The 17,767-nt window shown below is 42.1% G+C and overlaps 1 protein-coding gene across 1 annotated transcript in view; it reads right to left on the reverse strand.

Moving 5' to 3' along the window:
• VPS13B (vacuolar protein sorting 13 homolog B) overlaps positions 1 to 17,767 on the reverse strand; it is a 1,305,797-nt gene that overhangs the window by 168,194 nt on the left and 1,119,836 nt on the right. The window contains exon 41 of the mRNA XM_089666424.1: positions 4,320 to 4,501. Coding sequence (XP_089522550.1) covers positions 4,320 to 4,501 — 182 coding nt within the window. The remainder of the gene's footprint in view (positions 1 to 4,319; positions 4,502 to 17,767) is intronic.

Here is a 17,767-nt window from a genome sequence, read left to right on the forward strand (position 1 = left end):
AGTAGAATATCCAACTGAACAAATTAAAAGATACATTCATCTTTTGTAAGGTTACACCCATATTCAGGGTGTAACATGTTACAGATGCATCACCCCCCTCCCCCTGATCCTCCGTTGTGACAGCGGACGGGGATCTTTTACCTGCACTTGCTGTCATTCATTCACAGAGTTCTGTGAATGGGAGCACTACAAGTATCGACGACAGCCTTTGGGGCTGTTGGCTTGTAGTTCTCAAATAACTACAAGGGCGCTGTTGAGCATTCTAGATAGTTCATTGATGCTTCCTGTCAGTGTGTAACTACCTGCTTGTACAAGGTACGAGCAGACAGATTACACAGAAAATCTGCAAGAGCCCTGCATTCCCGCAATCTGTTGTTAGCAGCTGCAATGCTTTAGAGGCTCCTAGTAAAAAAAAAAAAAAAAATAAATGCACATCTTTTTACCTGCAAAAAGATGTGCGTTTATTATTTTACAAAAGTGAACTTACCTTTGAAGTTAGAAAAAAAAAACAGTTTTATAGCAGGTTCCTTGGTTTCCACTTTCCGCTTGTGAATCGATCCTCAATAATCCCACTATTGTCTAGGTCTTAGATGGGTAGTTGACATAATTATCTTTTTTTTTTTCCTTTTGTTTTTTAGTATTTATCATATTTTTCTTTTTTTAAACATAATGAATTTTGAATAAAATAATGAACACTTGTTAGACAATGGACATTACCATAAACGTACTTTTAAGCCTCATTTGCACTGGCACTGTAAAACCTGCATTGATATGAGGACATTTCTATATACATGTAATGGACTGTTAATGGTGCCATTAACACTGTGCATTTAGGTGTGGTCAGTTTACCTGCATCTAGAGAAAACAGAATGTTGTGCATCCAGGATTCAATTAAGCATTCTAAATGCATGTTAACGCTTGTAATGAAAATGTGACTAAACATGTCTAAACATATCCAAATGCAGCTAAGACTGCTGGACCATCGAAACTCAGGAAAAAGTGACCTGTGAGACATAAATGTTGTTTATACTGCCCAGATCACTTCTGCTGCATTTAGAAAAGCAGGAGTGCCAGTGTACATGAGGCCTTACGAGCAGTAAAATAGCATGAAATCCTCATTGACCTCTCTAGCTGCATGTACTGTGAGGTAGTTGATCTTCAACGATTCTTAAAGTGTTACTAAACACAGAACCCTGCATTCACTATATCTGGTCTCCCACAGTACACAGAACATAGAAATACAATTATTTTAGTAAATATAAACTGCTAAATACCTTTTTTTAATCAGCCGTATATAGCAGTCTTGTGACTTCTATCAGTGTCCAGCTGAGTACTGGTTAAAGGTTGTAGGAGGAGTTTTCTTTCTGCTCTGACTGTCTGCATAACCCCTGACCCTCTGTCTGGACAGTGATGATTGGCCCTGTGCTGATCACATGCACCCTCCCAAAGGTAAGAAAAAAAAAAAAAACTCTCTAGCATTGCACACTAAACTGAGAATGTGCAGAGTGACTCCCAGGGCTCTGTATTATCAACAGATGGGTTGGGGACAGTAGAAGAAGTGGAGGATAAGCGAAGACAAGCTCAAACAGCCTTTTTACACAATGCAGAGAATTAACCCCTTCCACAGTGAGTATAACAAGCATGCTTTACTGCATATACAGACTGATTTGATTGCTGTGGATTTAGTAACTTTATCAAAGGATAAGTTCATCTTTTAACAAAAAATGTCCATTTATTATTTTTTGTTTGTGAAGCCTCTAAAGCATTGCACCAGTGAACAGCAGATAGAGGGTGCCATACAGGTCTGCCCTGACCTGTCAGTATATCTGCATGCTCCTACATCCCGTATGGGCAAGCAGATACTTACTAACAGGAAGGCTCAATGAACTACCACGGCGCTGTGGAGTGCCGTGCTAGTTCATTGAAAACTACAAGCTGAAAGCTGAAATCTGTCGGAACTTGTAGTTTTCCCATTCACAAAATACTGTGAATGAGTGCTGAGGCGGCGGAGCCCCGCATTTTTTAAATTGTGACAGCTAGCGAGGGGGAGAGCATGAGAGCATGTCACAATGGTAATGGGGGGTGCGGGGGCTACATGTTACACTCTGAATATGGGTGTAACAAGTAACATGTCACAAAAGGTGAACCTGTTACAAAAGGTGACCCTTTAACCACTAGCCTACAGGGCACTTATACCCCCTTCCTTACAAGGCCAATTTTCAGCTTTCAGAGCTGTCGCACTTTGAATGACTATTGCGCTGTCATGCAAGATTGTACTCATATGAAATTTTTATCATTTTTTTCTCATAAATAGAGATTTCTTTTGATGGTATTTAATCGTCGCTGGGTGTTTTACTTTTTGCGCTATAAATAAAAAAATTGCAAAAAATTTGAAAAAAAAATGTTTCTTTGTTTCTATTATAGAATTTTGCAAACAGGTAATTTTTCTCCTTCACTGATCTGCGTTGCTGAGGCAGCAGTGAGGGCACTGATAGGCGGCACTGATGGGCACTGATAGGCAGCACTGAAGGGCACTGATAGGCAGCACTAATGAGGTGGCATGGATAGGCGGCACTGATAGGCAGCACTGATGATGGGTACTGATAGTCAGTACTGAGGCGGCACTGACTGGCTGCACTGCCTGGAGGCACTGCTGGGCATTGACTGGCACAACTGTAGGGCACTGACTGGCACAATTGCTGGGCACTGACTGGGGGCACTGACTGGCGGCACTGCTGGACTGCACTGATGGGCACTGGTGGGTGGCACAGGTGGGTGGCACTGCTGGGCACAGGTGGGTGGCACTGCTGGGCACAAGTGGGTGGCACGTGTGTGGCACTGCTGGGCACAAGTGGGTGGCACTGATAAGCACTGGTGGGTGGCACTGGTGGGCACAGGTGGGCAGAGCTGGTGGGTGGCACTGCTGGGCACAGGTGGGCAGAGCTGGTGGGTGGCCCTGATGATCGGTGCCGATCCCTGCTCTGACAACTGCAGGTTCTCGGCAGTACTTTCCTTACACTTTGACAGCGAGAGGAAAGTGCAGCCGAGAACCAGCAATTGCATTCCCCTGTGATCAGTGCGTCATTGGACATGGCTGATCACGTGGTAAAAGACTGCTGTGATTGGCCTTTTACCACATCACGTGATCAGCTGTGTCCGTAGAACACAACGATCACGAGGATTGCCGGGGGCGCGCAGGGGAGCGCGTTCTGGGAGGACGTCATATGACGCCCTCCCAGATTTGGCCGGCTGTAGTGTAGCCGTCATTCGGCTATCTGCGGTCGGCAACTGGTTAAATATCACAACAGAGACTCTAAAATTGAGTTTCAGGGAGATTTTAGCAGCTTAGAATCATTTGCTGTGTGTTTCCCTTAGATGGATGGCAAAATGCCAAGATTCTGCTCTTAATAGAAAATAAAGAGGAAAGGAGTTGTGATTGCAAAGCATCTGTGCTTTTACTGTTTGATAACAATATGATAATACTTTAAGGTGCATAAGTCTGGGCAGAGGTTCACTTTAAATTAACCTGGCATGGCCTAGAATACTTCCTAGGTGAAAACTTTGCTGAAGTGCAGACATCTTCTGTGTTGGTCTGAAAAACAATTCCTTTGGTGCCCCATGGATCCAAGGGCAAGCCTGTACATATGGCTGTTAGGCCTTGACTTCTGCTTGAGTTGAGGCCAAACCACAACTCCTATCATGCAACAGTGAAAATCCCAACTTCAGTATTGGCTCTGACATTTGATAGTTGCATAACAGGGGTCAGGGCTTATTATCAACTTATTATACACCTTTGGGAAGACGGACTTTTTATTTATTTATGACACATTATTTATGAACACTTTAGATATTGTTGTATGTCAATTTATGGTGAAGAGGTTTGTGTTTTGCGCTGTTTATATATTCTTTCCTTATTATCAACTTGAGCAAGAATCCAGGTCACAGGTATATCCTGGAATTAAGGTCCAAAGTACACTGGGATTGAGCAAAGGCTGAACTCCTATCATAAATTTAGGCTTGCACAGTTGTATAGGTTCCTCTCTTGTACTGAATGTGTGTACTCTGATTTTACTGCACACTGTGAGCTTCTCACAGTGAGCATTACAAGTTGATACAGCCTGCTTCTTTCCTGGCTAAGTTTGTCCATCATCACCTAACCTTTTCCTTCCAAGACTGTCTCTAGCCTGCACTGTTTCTTCAAATACATGGACATGACGTAGAATGACTGGTTAATTGCCATGTCTGTTTGAGCACTTAGCTCATTCCACTGTTCCATATGCCAGTAAAATGTCACTTTACAATCAATTATAAACATGTACCTGAGCCTAACTGATCCACATGGTGACACAAGTGTAGCTCCAGGTGTGCAAACTGAATGGACACTCCAAATGATGGAACCAACCATGGTGTGAAACAGGAGTCCACTCTCGTACAAGCTGCAAGTGCTGTTGGAGTCACAAGCTGGTCACAAGCACTTTGAGAGCCGGATTCACTTTCAGAACTGTGGGAAACAAAAAATGTTTAAACTAAACAATGCCAAGATTATAAAATGTTATATGATTGAAGTGCAGATGGTCATTTGTGCAAAATATTTTCAAGACATGCAGCCAAGATAATTATATTTAATTTCACATCTGACCTTTAGAATTTGCATAAATATTTATCTGGAAAAAGTGGCATTCAATTGTGTAATTATATCTGAATACTGTTATTCTTTCCTATTTATAAATACAAATGTTACAGTTAACTAGCCAAAAAAGATAGAAGCAAAAAAAAAAAAAACTGAAGCAGAGAAAAATGCAGCTGTAATTAATTTACTCATTTAGAAAAAATAAAATTAAAAAGGAAAATCAGATGTCGATGCTCTGAAATGACCAGTAATAACAAGTGATATTTTTTGTCGCCAGTAATACTGAAGGCACGGAAATAAAAATAAATAAGTCAAGAACTAAATACCAACAAGGGCAGATACTTGTTAAGGTAAAAAAAAATTCAAAGGAAAATTATACAGCGGTCAGAGCATCCCATGTGAAAATTGGTAAAAGCAAAATTAATTTTCTTAAAAAAGAAAAATAAGTTGGAACTAAAAAAAGTAGGAATTCTTTTATTCCATGCAAGGGATCAGTCCATTAGCAACACAAAAGCTAATAATAGTGATTCTCTTATTACAGCAAGAAGAAATTCAATGTAGAATTACTGACTAGATTACAGCCTAAGCCCAGGCTAATGCCAAGATGCCATTCTCTGCAGCATTCTCCTTGGAGTTCAGAGTGGAGGGTGAAGCTTTATTGCCCTGGATTCACAGGAAGTGAGTTAAATGGTGCTGGCCTTCAAAGTGGTTTTCAAACTTTTTGAAACTGTAATTTTCATTGTAGGGATACCAAGTGAACCTGCAGCCAAAGTCCTTGTTCAGGCACATTCTTTTGTCGGGTGACAACTGTCTCCAAATTGTGCACCTGAGCTGACACTTTGTCACAAGCATTCCTGTTGAAGAATACCAGCAGCCATGCCAACAACACAATTTGCAAATTGTTTCACCAATGTCACTACTAGGAGGCTGATCCAGAGCAATAATGTTCAGCCAATGATGAAAGGAAGGGGCTTAAAGAGACTGAGAAAAATCAGGGCACTGAGATCCTAAAATGCATCCATCTTCTACCCAGTTCTTAAGGGACACAAAAGTGGGAGCTGGAGTTACTGGAGTTCTAAACATCAGTAAAGAAATAATAAAGTGTTAGAAGTTGGTAGAAATTATAAAATAAACCCCAAAGACTATTAGCTATTGTCTTGCACCTTTTTAAGTAAACTTGTGGGCTAGAAAATTTATATTGAATGACCACTTACAGTGTACAAAAGTGCCATCCTTCTGGATTTTCTTGTGGTCACCTCAATTGCAAGGAATACCAGAGAGTGCCAAACACACCCAGGAACTTCAGCCAAAAAAATATTTTTTTTTTGGATATCATAGGAAATAAAAGTGTTAACACCCCATAATGTTTGTTTTGCTGTCTGTGCTTCTGTTCAGAAGATTTCACCTTACTTTTGGTTCCTGTGACAACTGAATTTTGATAAGTTTGAGTTGTCATGGAAACAAGGATTGGCAATAAACCTTCAGTGGAGGCACCTTTTCCCATAACTCTTACAGGAGTGAATTTCCCTTCCTAGGGGGAGAGTTCTCCCTCCGATTGTAAGTACGAGTCGTTCGTAACTCGGGGATTGCCTTGTAGGAAGAATCCAAATACTAAGGTAAGAGGGTTACATTTCTATAAGGAAATTACAAAACTGCAATTTCTAGAACTGAGATATTTTGATTATCAAAGAGTTCAAGAGAGGATTGAATAAATCTTCATACAGCGAGCGTGCAGCCAAATTGGAGACCGATATTTGGCACCCTGGAAAACACAGCAGTATAGGAGTTTGTGTCGATTACTTCAGTTGGACATTAGTTTAAAGACACTTCTTATATCATTCAGATTTCCTCAACAGGTGTTTTTGACCTCTTCCTGACCTGCACTATAGACTTATTGAGTGGGTTTTGCATTGACTTCTAAAGGACATGCAAAACTCATTTGACACGAAAAAGTGGTAATCAATACAGTCATTACGCCAAAAGTCAGAAGAAGTTCCTTTTTAATTTTAACCCCGGGTTCATACCTACACAAGCTATGACATGATACATGTTTGCAGTGGCCACAAAAGGTGACTACCGGGACCTTTTGGGTTAATATTACGTAGCCACGTTAGGTATACAAACAGCTTAGTAATGAACTTATTCAAGTAAACAAAATACAGCCATACTCAACTGCAATGTTGTTTAAAGTTCTTAACAATCCCTGTGCTTCCCAAACTCACTTCCAAGACATAATACACGCTGAACTTTAAAAATGTTAGCTAATCTGTTGCTGCCAGTACTGCTATGGACCACACAAAGCTGGAGGTCAAACCATGACATTGTTGTCCCTCCATGATCTGAATCTCCTAGCCAAAAATGATCAGCAGGGGGAAAAGTGATTTTATATTACATGGAAATCACTCCTTTTATGAAATGTACGTAAGTCGATATCAATTCTTGACCCCGAGACTCAAACTGCAGCCTTTGGTTGCCATATAATCGTCCCTCTGCAAACTATCACGCCAGCCCAGAACAAACAAAAGCCTCAATTTAATTCACATTTAACCATCATTAAAGTACTGCGTAGTTTGGGAATGCTGTTTATGTTCTCACACTTACGTCCTAACTTAAAACACAAAGATTACTCCATGGTGAAGTGTTTACTTGTAAGCGCTGTTCAAATTAGCTGGGATGTGAAATATGCTCTTCCCCCACAGAAGGATGTTTAGAATGAGCTAGATATCACTGTGCATGTAATGTGGGGCCATTTACATGATTAATGAAGGTCTTAAAAAATCACACACTTCATGGAGATGTCATCTTGAAGCTAAACATAGTAAAAAATAAAAATATAAAAATAAAAAATTGCTCTGTTTCCTGGGGCAAATCCGGTAACTCCAGCTCCCAATTTTGTATTATTTAAGAACTGGGTAGAAGATGGATCCATTTTAGGATCACAGTGCCCTGATTTTGCTCAATCTCTTTCAGCCCCTTCCTGTCCATGCAGTCGCTCCAGCTGAACAATGCATGCAAGGCTTTAAAATAAAAAACAAGGAGCAAGGTGCACTGAGAAGGTACAATTCACTTTCCATAACATAGAAAACAAGCTAATATAATTTTGTGGTTGGCATGTCAAGATTGACAAAACTAAGGTTCTTTAACTCAAAACCCAAATAAGTACCGGTGTGCAAATCCCCCTGGAAAAAAGGAGGTCACACCTGGGGGAGCTAGGCAAGACTTAAAGGAGGGTGTGGATGCAAGAAGGCAACAATGATCCAGGCAATCAATATCAGGTCCTTGAAGAATGACACTGCAAACCACCCCAAGACTGTTAGTTGATTATAAGTTGGAGAGGCCTGTCACGACCCGCGGTCGCCGCCACCAACAGGCGACAATCGCACAGCCGCGACTAACAGTAATACGTCACGCCCACGGCGTCAGACCCCAGACCTTCTCACCAAACTCGTGACCGAAGGGCCGGCCGATCCAAAACCGCGGTGTGACGCGCGTAACAAGGCCCCACCCAGCTGCACCCTACACAGCGATTGCCCAGCTAATGGACTACAATCGGTGCCTGCAGCCTGGATGCGCTTGTTACTGGGTCAGGTTAGTTACGCAACTAACCCTCTACTGCCACCACCACTTTTGTCGGAGACTGGGAAACTCCCGTTACTAAATATACACTATAATGATTGAAATATTGGTCTATATAGCACGGCCCGCGGACCTGCTATACAGAGATATACAAACAGTAGCGTCTCTTCAAAGGCAGGGATTCGTGAATTGCAAGTAAGCGCTTAGAAACAGTTTAACACTTTCAGAAAGAAAGATTTATTACTAAAAGCGTTGGATGCAAAATAAATATGTACAAAGAGATATCACAAAAATATATATAGGTATACAAAGACACAGCAAACATAGAATAGCGGGAAAATACAGGATAAGTTACTTGCCTTGCCTGGTTTTAGCAAATTCAAGTTGTGAGCAGAAAGCTTCTTTGATCTCCCCTTGTTACGATGTTGCTGGGAGATCCCTCTGTGTGTGTGTGTCAGAGTTTCTCTAACTCACTTAAAAGTCTTCAAGGGTCCCTCTCAGGGGAAGGGGGGCTCTGACTACCCATTTTGGGAGTGGTCATTGGGGAACTCTACACTAAATTACTAGCTCATATCCCGTGATATGAACCATACAGTTGACCTGAGGACTGTGCACTTATTCTGGTTGGTTTGATAATGAGTGGGCTTACATAGTTTTGGGTGATAAAAATGACACCTCATTCAGACTGGATGGCTCCACTTCTCATGTCTTCCTGGTTGTCCCCCACACCATCTGCCAGGAGATAACCTTTGACTCACAGGAATGCAGGGGGGATGTGAGGAGTGATTTGAGAAATGCCTCAGATAAACAGATAGAACACGAAAACGAGGGTTGAGGGGGAACTCCGCTCCAATTCTGATGAGCAAGTTTGCCACAAGGCCCGTGCTACTTTTCACTTTGCGTTTAGGATCCAACATACTATGCTACAATTGAGGCAACAAATAAACACACCAACAAGAACCTTGGGTACTCACAAACCAACTATAGAAAGCAGAAGAGGATCCATGGCCAGAGGTGACTAAGTTATTGTAGAGGAAGCAGCAAGGATAAATCAAGTAGAACCTGCATGACCCTTGTGAGTAGAGTAATGGTGGAAAGACTACTTCATGCTGAAAAGGCAGGAAAATATATTGTCAGGGGCATATGTGACACTGCAATTAGTGATTATTACTTATTTCTCCAGCAACAAGCAAGTACAGTACTAGGGTAATGGAGACTGCCATATGCAGAACCTAGTGATCAAATGCCACATTGCTGGAATTTTTTTACCCATCCATGGGTATACTGCGAAGGGAGTCATCAAAAACTGTGCCACACTAAAGGCTTATTCACAAGATCTGCAATGTTTGGTCGAGCAAAATGGCCTCCGAGGCAGCACTTAGGGTTAGCCAATCTAGCTAGGGATAGCTGTATAAAAGTTCAGCTCAGCAGAACCATGAAGTCTTGATTTCATAAAAAAAATTTTTAAATGTTTAGTAAACATGGATAAACTTTTCTCTAAATAAAAAGGAAATACAGTGTCAGAATTAAATCAGAGCCAGTTGTGTTACACTGCTGCCTACAGGAGGAATTGGACAGTGGCAAACTAAGCAGCCATTGGCCAGCCAGGCATGATACGTTCCACTTCCATCTTGCTTCATTTTTTTCCTAGTATCCTGGGGGATGTGTCTCTAATGCATAACATAGAAACTTAGTTTATGAAAAAACTTAAATTATTGCAAATGTATTCCAGGCAAGCAGCGCATGTACTGTACATATAGGAATATTTCTCTTTGCAAACTGTTTTTTTTTATTTTTGTCCATTAAACCCTGAGATATACATAGTCCTGCTAGGAAGTAGAATCAGGCTGGCTACCTGACCTTGATATTTTGCAGTTAAAGGGTATTACTTGATAGGTCATCCCTCTTTTATCTCTTTCTTCACCTATGTTAGAATGTTGCTTTCCAGCTCATATGCATTGCAATTAGTTCAGTCCCTAGTCTTGTCCCACCATCTGGGCAGTACTATACAGGTGATTACACCAAACAATTCACAAACCCATCTAGCACACTACAAATCCCAGCTTTCCAAATCCAATATCCAATTTGCTGCGGGCATGGGGGAAGCTAATCTTGAGATACACACAGCCAAAGGATCCTGCAGCTACTAGTAGACCCGGGAAGATTCAAAATATCTTGGAAAGACAATTTCTTATATATAAAGAATCATTATATTGTAGGGAATATATCTATTTAATATATCAGGCATCACTAAATGGCGGACCGGGGTCCGGATGCGTACCGAGACACTGTCCCATCCGGACCTATGCGGTCCCAACATTTTTCCTCCCGCTATCTCGTGGTCATCCTCACAGAGCAGGAGGCAGGACAGTACTGGATGGAGGGCGGGAGCTGCCTGAGGTTAACAAGCAGGTGATTGGTTGCTAGGATGAAGGGCAGTCCTAGCCATCAATCACTGTCTGTGTAAGGAAGGACAGTGGGGGGTGGGGCAAAGTTAAAGGGTCTAAGGACATCAGTGTGAAGGGGTGCTGATGTGAAAAGGAGTCAAGGACTGAATGTGGGGGGATGAAAACAGTAATGTGGGGGGCTGAGAACAGCAATGTGGGGGCATTGAGGACATTAAACTTAAAGTGAAGGAACTGAGGCCTGAAATGTGAGGGGCTATAGGCTGTGATGTGGGGGGCTGAGAGCATTAAAGTGGGGGGGGGGGGGCGTTGAGGACAGTAGTGTGGGGGACTAAAGAACGTGGTGTGTGGATGCTGAGGACATTAAAGTGGGGGGCCAAGAACTGTAATGTGGTGTGGTTGAGAACAGTAATGTGAGGGGGGCTGAGAACAGTAATGTGTGTGGTGGGGGGGGGAGCTGTGGACAGTAATGTGAGTGCTGGGGACAGTAACATGGGGGGGGGGCTATGGACAGTAACACGGGGGAGGCTGAGGACAGTAATGTGGGGAGTTGATGTAAAAAGTGGAAGAGTACTCTGCAGTGAAGGGGAGAGAACTGTTGGAGGGGGTTTGATGTCAAGAAAGTGTAAGAACACTACTGTGAAAGGGTGGAGGGGGGTGATGTAAAGGGGGAGATGAGGACTCTCATCAAAAGGGGATCTCGCTGTGCACGAGGAGGGGACTTTGATGTGCAGTAGGTATTGAGGAGACTGATGTAAGAACAGGCTCTGATCTGTACATGTACAGTGGGGCAAAAAAGTATTTAGTCAGCCACCAATTGTGCAAGTTCTCCCACTTAAAAAGATGAGAGAGGCCTGTAATTGGCATCATAGGTAGACCTCAACTATGAGAGACAAAATGAGAAAAAAAATCCAGACAATCACATTGGCTGATCTGGAAAGAATTTATTTGCAAATTATGGTGGAAAATAAGTATTTGGTCACCTGCAAACAAGCAAGATTTCTGGCTCTCACAGACCTGTACCTTCTTCTTTAAGAGGCTCCTCTGTCCTGCACTCATTACCTGTATCAATGGCACCTGTTTGAACTTGTTATCAGTATAAAAGACACCTGTCCACAACCTCAAACAGTCACACTCCAAACTCCACTATAGTGAAGACCAAAGAGCTGTCGAAGGACACCAGAAACAAAATTGTAGACCTGCACCAGGCTGGGAAGACTGAATCTGCAATAGGCAAGCAGCTTGGTGTGAACAAATCAACTGTGGGAGCAATAATTAGAAAATGGAAGACATACAAGACCACTGATAATCTCCCTCGATCTGGGGCTCCACGCAAGATCTCACCCCGTGGGGTCAAAATGATCACAAGAACGGTAAGCAAAAATCCCAGGACCACGCGGGGGGACCTAGTGAATGACCCTGCAGAGAGCTGGGACCAATGTAACAAAGGCTACAATCAGTAACACACTACGCCGCCAGGGACTCAGATCCTGCAGTGCCAGACGTGTCCCCCTGCTTAAGCCAGTACATGTCTGGGCCCATCTGAAGTTTGCTAGAGAGCATTTGGATGATCCAGAAGGGGATTGGGAGAAGGTCATATGGTCAGATGAAACCAAAATAGAACTGTTTGGTAGAAACACAACTTGTCGTGTTTGGAGGGGAGAGAATGCTGAGTTGCATCCAAAGAACACCATACCTACTGTGAAGCATGGGGGTGGCAACATCATGCTTTGGGGCTGTTTCTCTGCAAAGGGACCAGGACGAATGATCCATGTACAGGACAGAATGAATGAGGCCATGTATCGTGAGATTTTGAGTGCAAACCTCCTTCCATCAGCAAGGGCATTGAAGATGAAATGTGGCTGGGTCTTCCAACATGACAATGATCCCAAACATACCGCCCAGGCAATGAAGGAGTGGCTTCGTAAGAAGCATTTCAAGGTCCCGGAGTGGCCTAGCCAGTCTCCAGATCTCAACCCCATAGAAAACCTTTGGAGGGAGTTGAAAGGCTGTGTTGCTCAGCGACAGCCCCAAAACATCACTGCTCTAGAGGAGATCTGCATGGAGGAATGGGCCAACATACCAGCAACAGTGTGTGCCAACCTTGTGAAGACTTACAGGAAACGTTTGACCTCTGTCATTGCCAACAAAGGATATATAACAAAGTATTGAGATGAACTTTTCATATTGACCAAATACTTATTTTCCACCATAATTTGCAAATAAATTCTTTCCAAATCAGCCAATGTGATTGTCTGGATTTTTTTTCTCATTTTGTCTCTCATAGTTGAGGTCTACCTATGATGCCAATTACAGGTCTCTCTCATCTTTGTAAGTGGGAGAACTTGCACAATTGGTGGCTGACTAAATACTTTTTTGCCCCACTGTACATTTGGTGCACACATTGTGGGTAGGTCAGCCCATTCATTTTCATGGGCTGCACTACCCACAAGAAACACAAAGTCTCTGACTCCTTTTTTTTTCAAAATCGCACCGCAGCAACACGTGGTTTGGCACACACAAAAATGCACCGCAGGTGCCTACATGCGATTCGGACCTCTGATGCATAGAAATTTTACTGCCCAGACCTCAGTGGATTTTAATTCAATATCCCTGTAATATATGAATTCAGGATAGGGACAACAGAGGAAGATGCACACAAATATACAGTAGTTACAAAAATAATAGCATGTTTCATAATAATATATGAAATAAACATATATATAGAGAGAGAAAGAAAAGAGAGAGAGAGAGATCTCTAGTGTAGAAAGAGAAAAAAAGAACCCCCCTCCCCCCCCTTTGTTTTAATTAACCCTTTATACTTTACTACTTTTTTTATTATCGTTTATAATTATGTATATTCAATTTACAATTTGATACAATTTTGGAGAACTTTTTTTATTGTAATTTTATTGTAAAAAGAAAAATCAAGTCTTCTGTTCTGGTAGGCAATGTGACAAAGCTGTGTAAATCTCAGAACTTGGTGGATAGAAATACAAATCCTTTGGCAGGTAAGACAGATATTTGTAATTCATCTAAGCATTTAGCTGTTTGCCTGGAGTTCAGCTTTAGTTGTCACTGCATTTACAAGATGTTATTGAGATTATTGGTGGAATGCCCATAGTATAGTAATCATTACAATGTATAAATGATTGGCATAATGGCCTATCTTGGCATCTATAGAACAGAAGCTGGTAAGGATACCCAGGAAACTGGAGATTTGTTTAAAGTGTTACTTAACTCAGGACCCTGCATTCACTATATCTGCTCTCCCACAGTACATACAACATGGAAATGCAATTATTTTAGTAAATATAAACTACTAAGTACCTTTTCTCATCAACAGTTAGAGCAGTCTTGTGACTTCAGCAGAGCACTGGTTAACGCTTGTAGGAGGAGTTTTCTTTCTGTTCTAGGAGGATGTGAAACCCTTGACCCTCTATCTGGAAAGTGCTGATTGGCCCTTTGCTGATCACATGCACTCTCTCAAAAAAAAAAAACCCTCTATAGCAATACACACCAAACTGAGCATGTGAATGTGACTACGGATTCAGTCTGCATCAGGTGGACATTTCAACAAGAGGAGGGGCAGAGAAGAAAAGGATCAAACAGCCTTTCTACACAATGCAGAGGATTAACCCCTTAGATTCCACAGTGAGTATAACAAGCATGCTTTACTGCATATACAGACTGATTTTACTGTTGTGGGTTTAGTAACACTTTAAGCGCATATTTATATCAACTGCATTTTCCTCACCCTGCCTTAGCTTTCTTACAAAAACTTTTGTTACATAGAACAGGGGTCTCCAAACTTTCTAAACAAAGGGCCAGTTTACTGTCCTTCAGACTTTAGGGGGGCTGAACTATGGCCAGTGGGGGTAGAAATTATGCTGGGAAGTAAATAGTGCTCCATTTTTGATATTACAGGGAGGAATAGTGCTCCCATTTTTGGTGTCAGTTGTAGGAATTATGCCCAAGTGTCTCATAACAGTGGGAGGAATAATGCCCCAAGGGCAGGACAAAGGCACGCATAGGGCCTCATCTGGCCCCCGAACTGCAGTTTGGAAACCACTAATATAGAGCATAGAATGAAACATAGTTCTATAAAAAAGTTGCATTTCAAAATTAAAGCATACTTGGAAGCTACACTAGTTGAGATTGCAACGTCAAACGGATTGACAAAGAAACACTATGCTGACTTCTAACTAGCAACATTTAACATTCCCACAGTATTCACATTACCATGGTTCCAAGTCAACCACAAAGGTAATTTTGTGGAGGTCCCAAACTCAGAAGAATTAACCCTGTCTAAAACACTTAGCTTCTCAATGACGAGATGCATTCTTTCACAATTAACATCAAGAAACCAGTCCCAGTTCTGCCCAATTAATGGAAAGCAGATGTTTAAATTTGTTATTGATTTTTTGATCCACTTTGCCGATTTCTCAGATTCTCTTGATATCTTTGACTACTTCTGCAGATGAAGCAGCGTGAAAGCAAACAAACAACTCTATTGCAGAGGAATACTGAGAAGCAGATATTTGAATCGTTTTCTGTAGAAAGCTCTGTGGATGGGCGGTTGCATGACAAATTTGTCTGTCAATTCCAAGCTCCAGTGCAAAATCTAAGCCTAGAAAATTCCTTCTATCTCCACCGAGGACTGGGAAACTGGAGAAGGGCGTCCAACTGATATCTGCTTTGGGAGTAAGTCTACGAAATAGCTTCCAACTGGATTAACTTGTTGGTTGTTTACTATATAAGCAGCCGACTCAATACCAATAGGACCTTTTAATACATCTACTGAGATTCCCCCAATGCTATGTCGAGTCAGGATATTTTCGACAAACGTTACACAGCAGTGACCTTGGAACCAAAGTGTATTGGAAGACATGTTGAAAGCAAAACTCGGAATGCAATGTTCAGGGAGAATTAGGGGTACAGGCCAGTAATGTATAATGGGTTCTACATCACATCATTGTGCTGTTTCAACATTCAACAGCCTATTAGCCTTCTACAATTTTTAGTGAGTCGCCAATCTAGGAAAAACATGTATATTAAAGAAGTCCTGACACAGGACCTGGCTGGATGGTGCTGGCAGTTAAAACAGTCTTGCCTTACAGCCACAGGCCAAGGTCTATGTGGTTTATACATACATTCAGCCCTATTTGATATACAAGCTCTCTCTAAACCAGTTTAGGAAAGAACAGGTCTTAACAGAAGGAGAGGGCATAAAAAAGGGAAAACAAACAGCAGTAATTTTGAATAAGTGTGTAATGGATAGAATGGGTAAGAGTTAAAACTCCTGTCAGGTTTTTATTACTGTGTGGGTCTCCTGCTCTGTTTGTAAAATGACCTTAGATTCAGAAAATGAATAAAAATCCAAAATTTTGAGTTGTCGTCAGAGCACAAACAGAGGGTAGATGTTCCAATGGTACATTTGTTCCAGTGGAAATTAAAAGGAGATTTCTTCTCAATTCCTGCTGTCAATACAGGACAGTATATCAAGAGTAACCTCCCTAACGGGACACAAAAAACTGACAGGGGTTTTTAAAATGTTGTGTTTCAAAAATGGAAAAAACCGTACCTATGGCAAAATCTAATTCTTTAATTCCATTGAGAGACCTAAGAATTCGGAAATGGACAGGTTATATTTTATTGCTGCCTGCAAAAGATTGGGAAACTGGCAAACAGAAAAAATGTTGACATCAGCCCCTTTATAAGCTCCCCTCCAAGCATCATGTCTCAGTTTTTGAGCAAGCAGTATATAAGGCCAATAAACACCGAGAGGCAGGACTCCAGTCTCTCAATGGACTTTAAAAGAAAAATTTTATAAGTGCAAATATTGTAATTTATCATCCACTGAGGGACACAGGAATTCAGAAACAGCTGGGACATCAAAAAGTTGCCCGACTGAGGGGTGGGCACAGCCACTGAAAGATCTAAGATAGAACAAGGAAGGACAAACTGTCTGCAACAATCAGAAGGACCAGTGCCAAGATCTGAACCTAGAAATGTGTTCCCAACAGGATGGGGGAACTGTTATTGACCCAGGGTAGGTCGCAGAGGATCAACCTGATACACCAGGACAAGAAACACTACCAAAGGTAATGACTACCTTTAATAACACCAGTAGAAGCTGCAAGCCAAGCAAATACCAACAGGTAGAGTAATGAAATTACCTGAATGTGTAAAATAGACCAACAACAAGAATGGTCAACAAAGAACACTGGAAGGTTTCCCAGCCTCAAAACAGTGTAAGGATGCCAAACGGCCCAAGCCTTACACTTTCAACTCTCGGCGTCAGGGAAGAAAGGCTCCAAGAATGAGTAGGGTGAGAGAGAACTATAGAGCATAAAACCTCAAGAGAATGGTCATAAGGAGTTGACAATGACCCTAATGGAGCCAGCTTACGTTAGAGCGACTGATAAATAAAGGGCCTAAAAGGCTGCAAGAACTACCCCCAACCAAAATGGAGAGGAGTAGGAGAGCCACTCCATACTGGTGCAGCAAAAAGCCCTATGATGAGCAGGCCTGTTCAAACAAACACCTGGCAGTGTCACTACAAGGGCTCATGTACACGGGACGTTTGGAGAACACTTCTCACCGCTGGAAATTGACAGCAGGAAAAGCAGGTTAAAAAATTTTCATTTTGCCGCGTTTGCGTTCAGAAGCGTTTTTTAAAGATAAGCACAGGAGAACCTCCCAAATGTCCAGAATGCACTGAAAAGTGGTAAATTATTAACTATTTCAGACTGTTTCAGAGAACTTCACACAGTAGAAGCAGACATAGCAGTATGTGTTGAGATAATTAGGTGTGAGTTGCTCATTAACATTTCTTTTGTTTCTAAGGGTGGGAAGGTGTCTGTTGGAGTGAGTCATTATGGTCACCTGGCAGGGGGTCTTCATGAGGAATTTGAGGTGTGAATGGGCATTAACCTCCCTGGAGGTATTCCCGAGTGTAGCTCAGGGTAAAGTTTCAGCACTACAAGTGGTAACCCCCAGCTACAGTCGGGAATACCCTGCAGCGCTGCTCCGGGATCTCTTCTTCACTTACCTTGTCCTTCGCTCCCGCGATGTCCCTTCTGCAGCGTCCCCGGCAATGTCCTCCGGCCGATGCCAGCATCTGTCTTCTGGCTTCCGTTCCCTGCGACATCAG

This window comes from Staurois parvus, unplaced genomic scaffold (assembly GCF_062004578.1).
Source record: "Staurois parvus isolate SC_StPar_1 unplaced genomic scaffold, SC_StPar_1.0 ptg000052l, whole genome shotgun sequence".
Taxonomy (NCBI): domain Eukaryota; kingdom Metazoa; phylum Chordata; class Amphibia; order Anura; family Ranidae; genus Staurois; species Staurois parvus.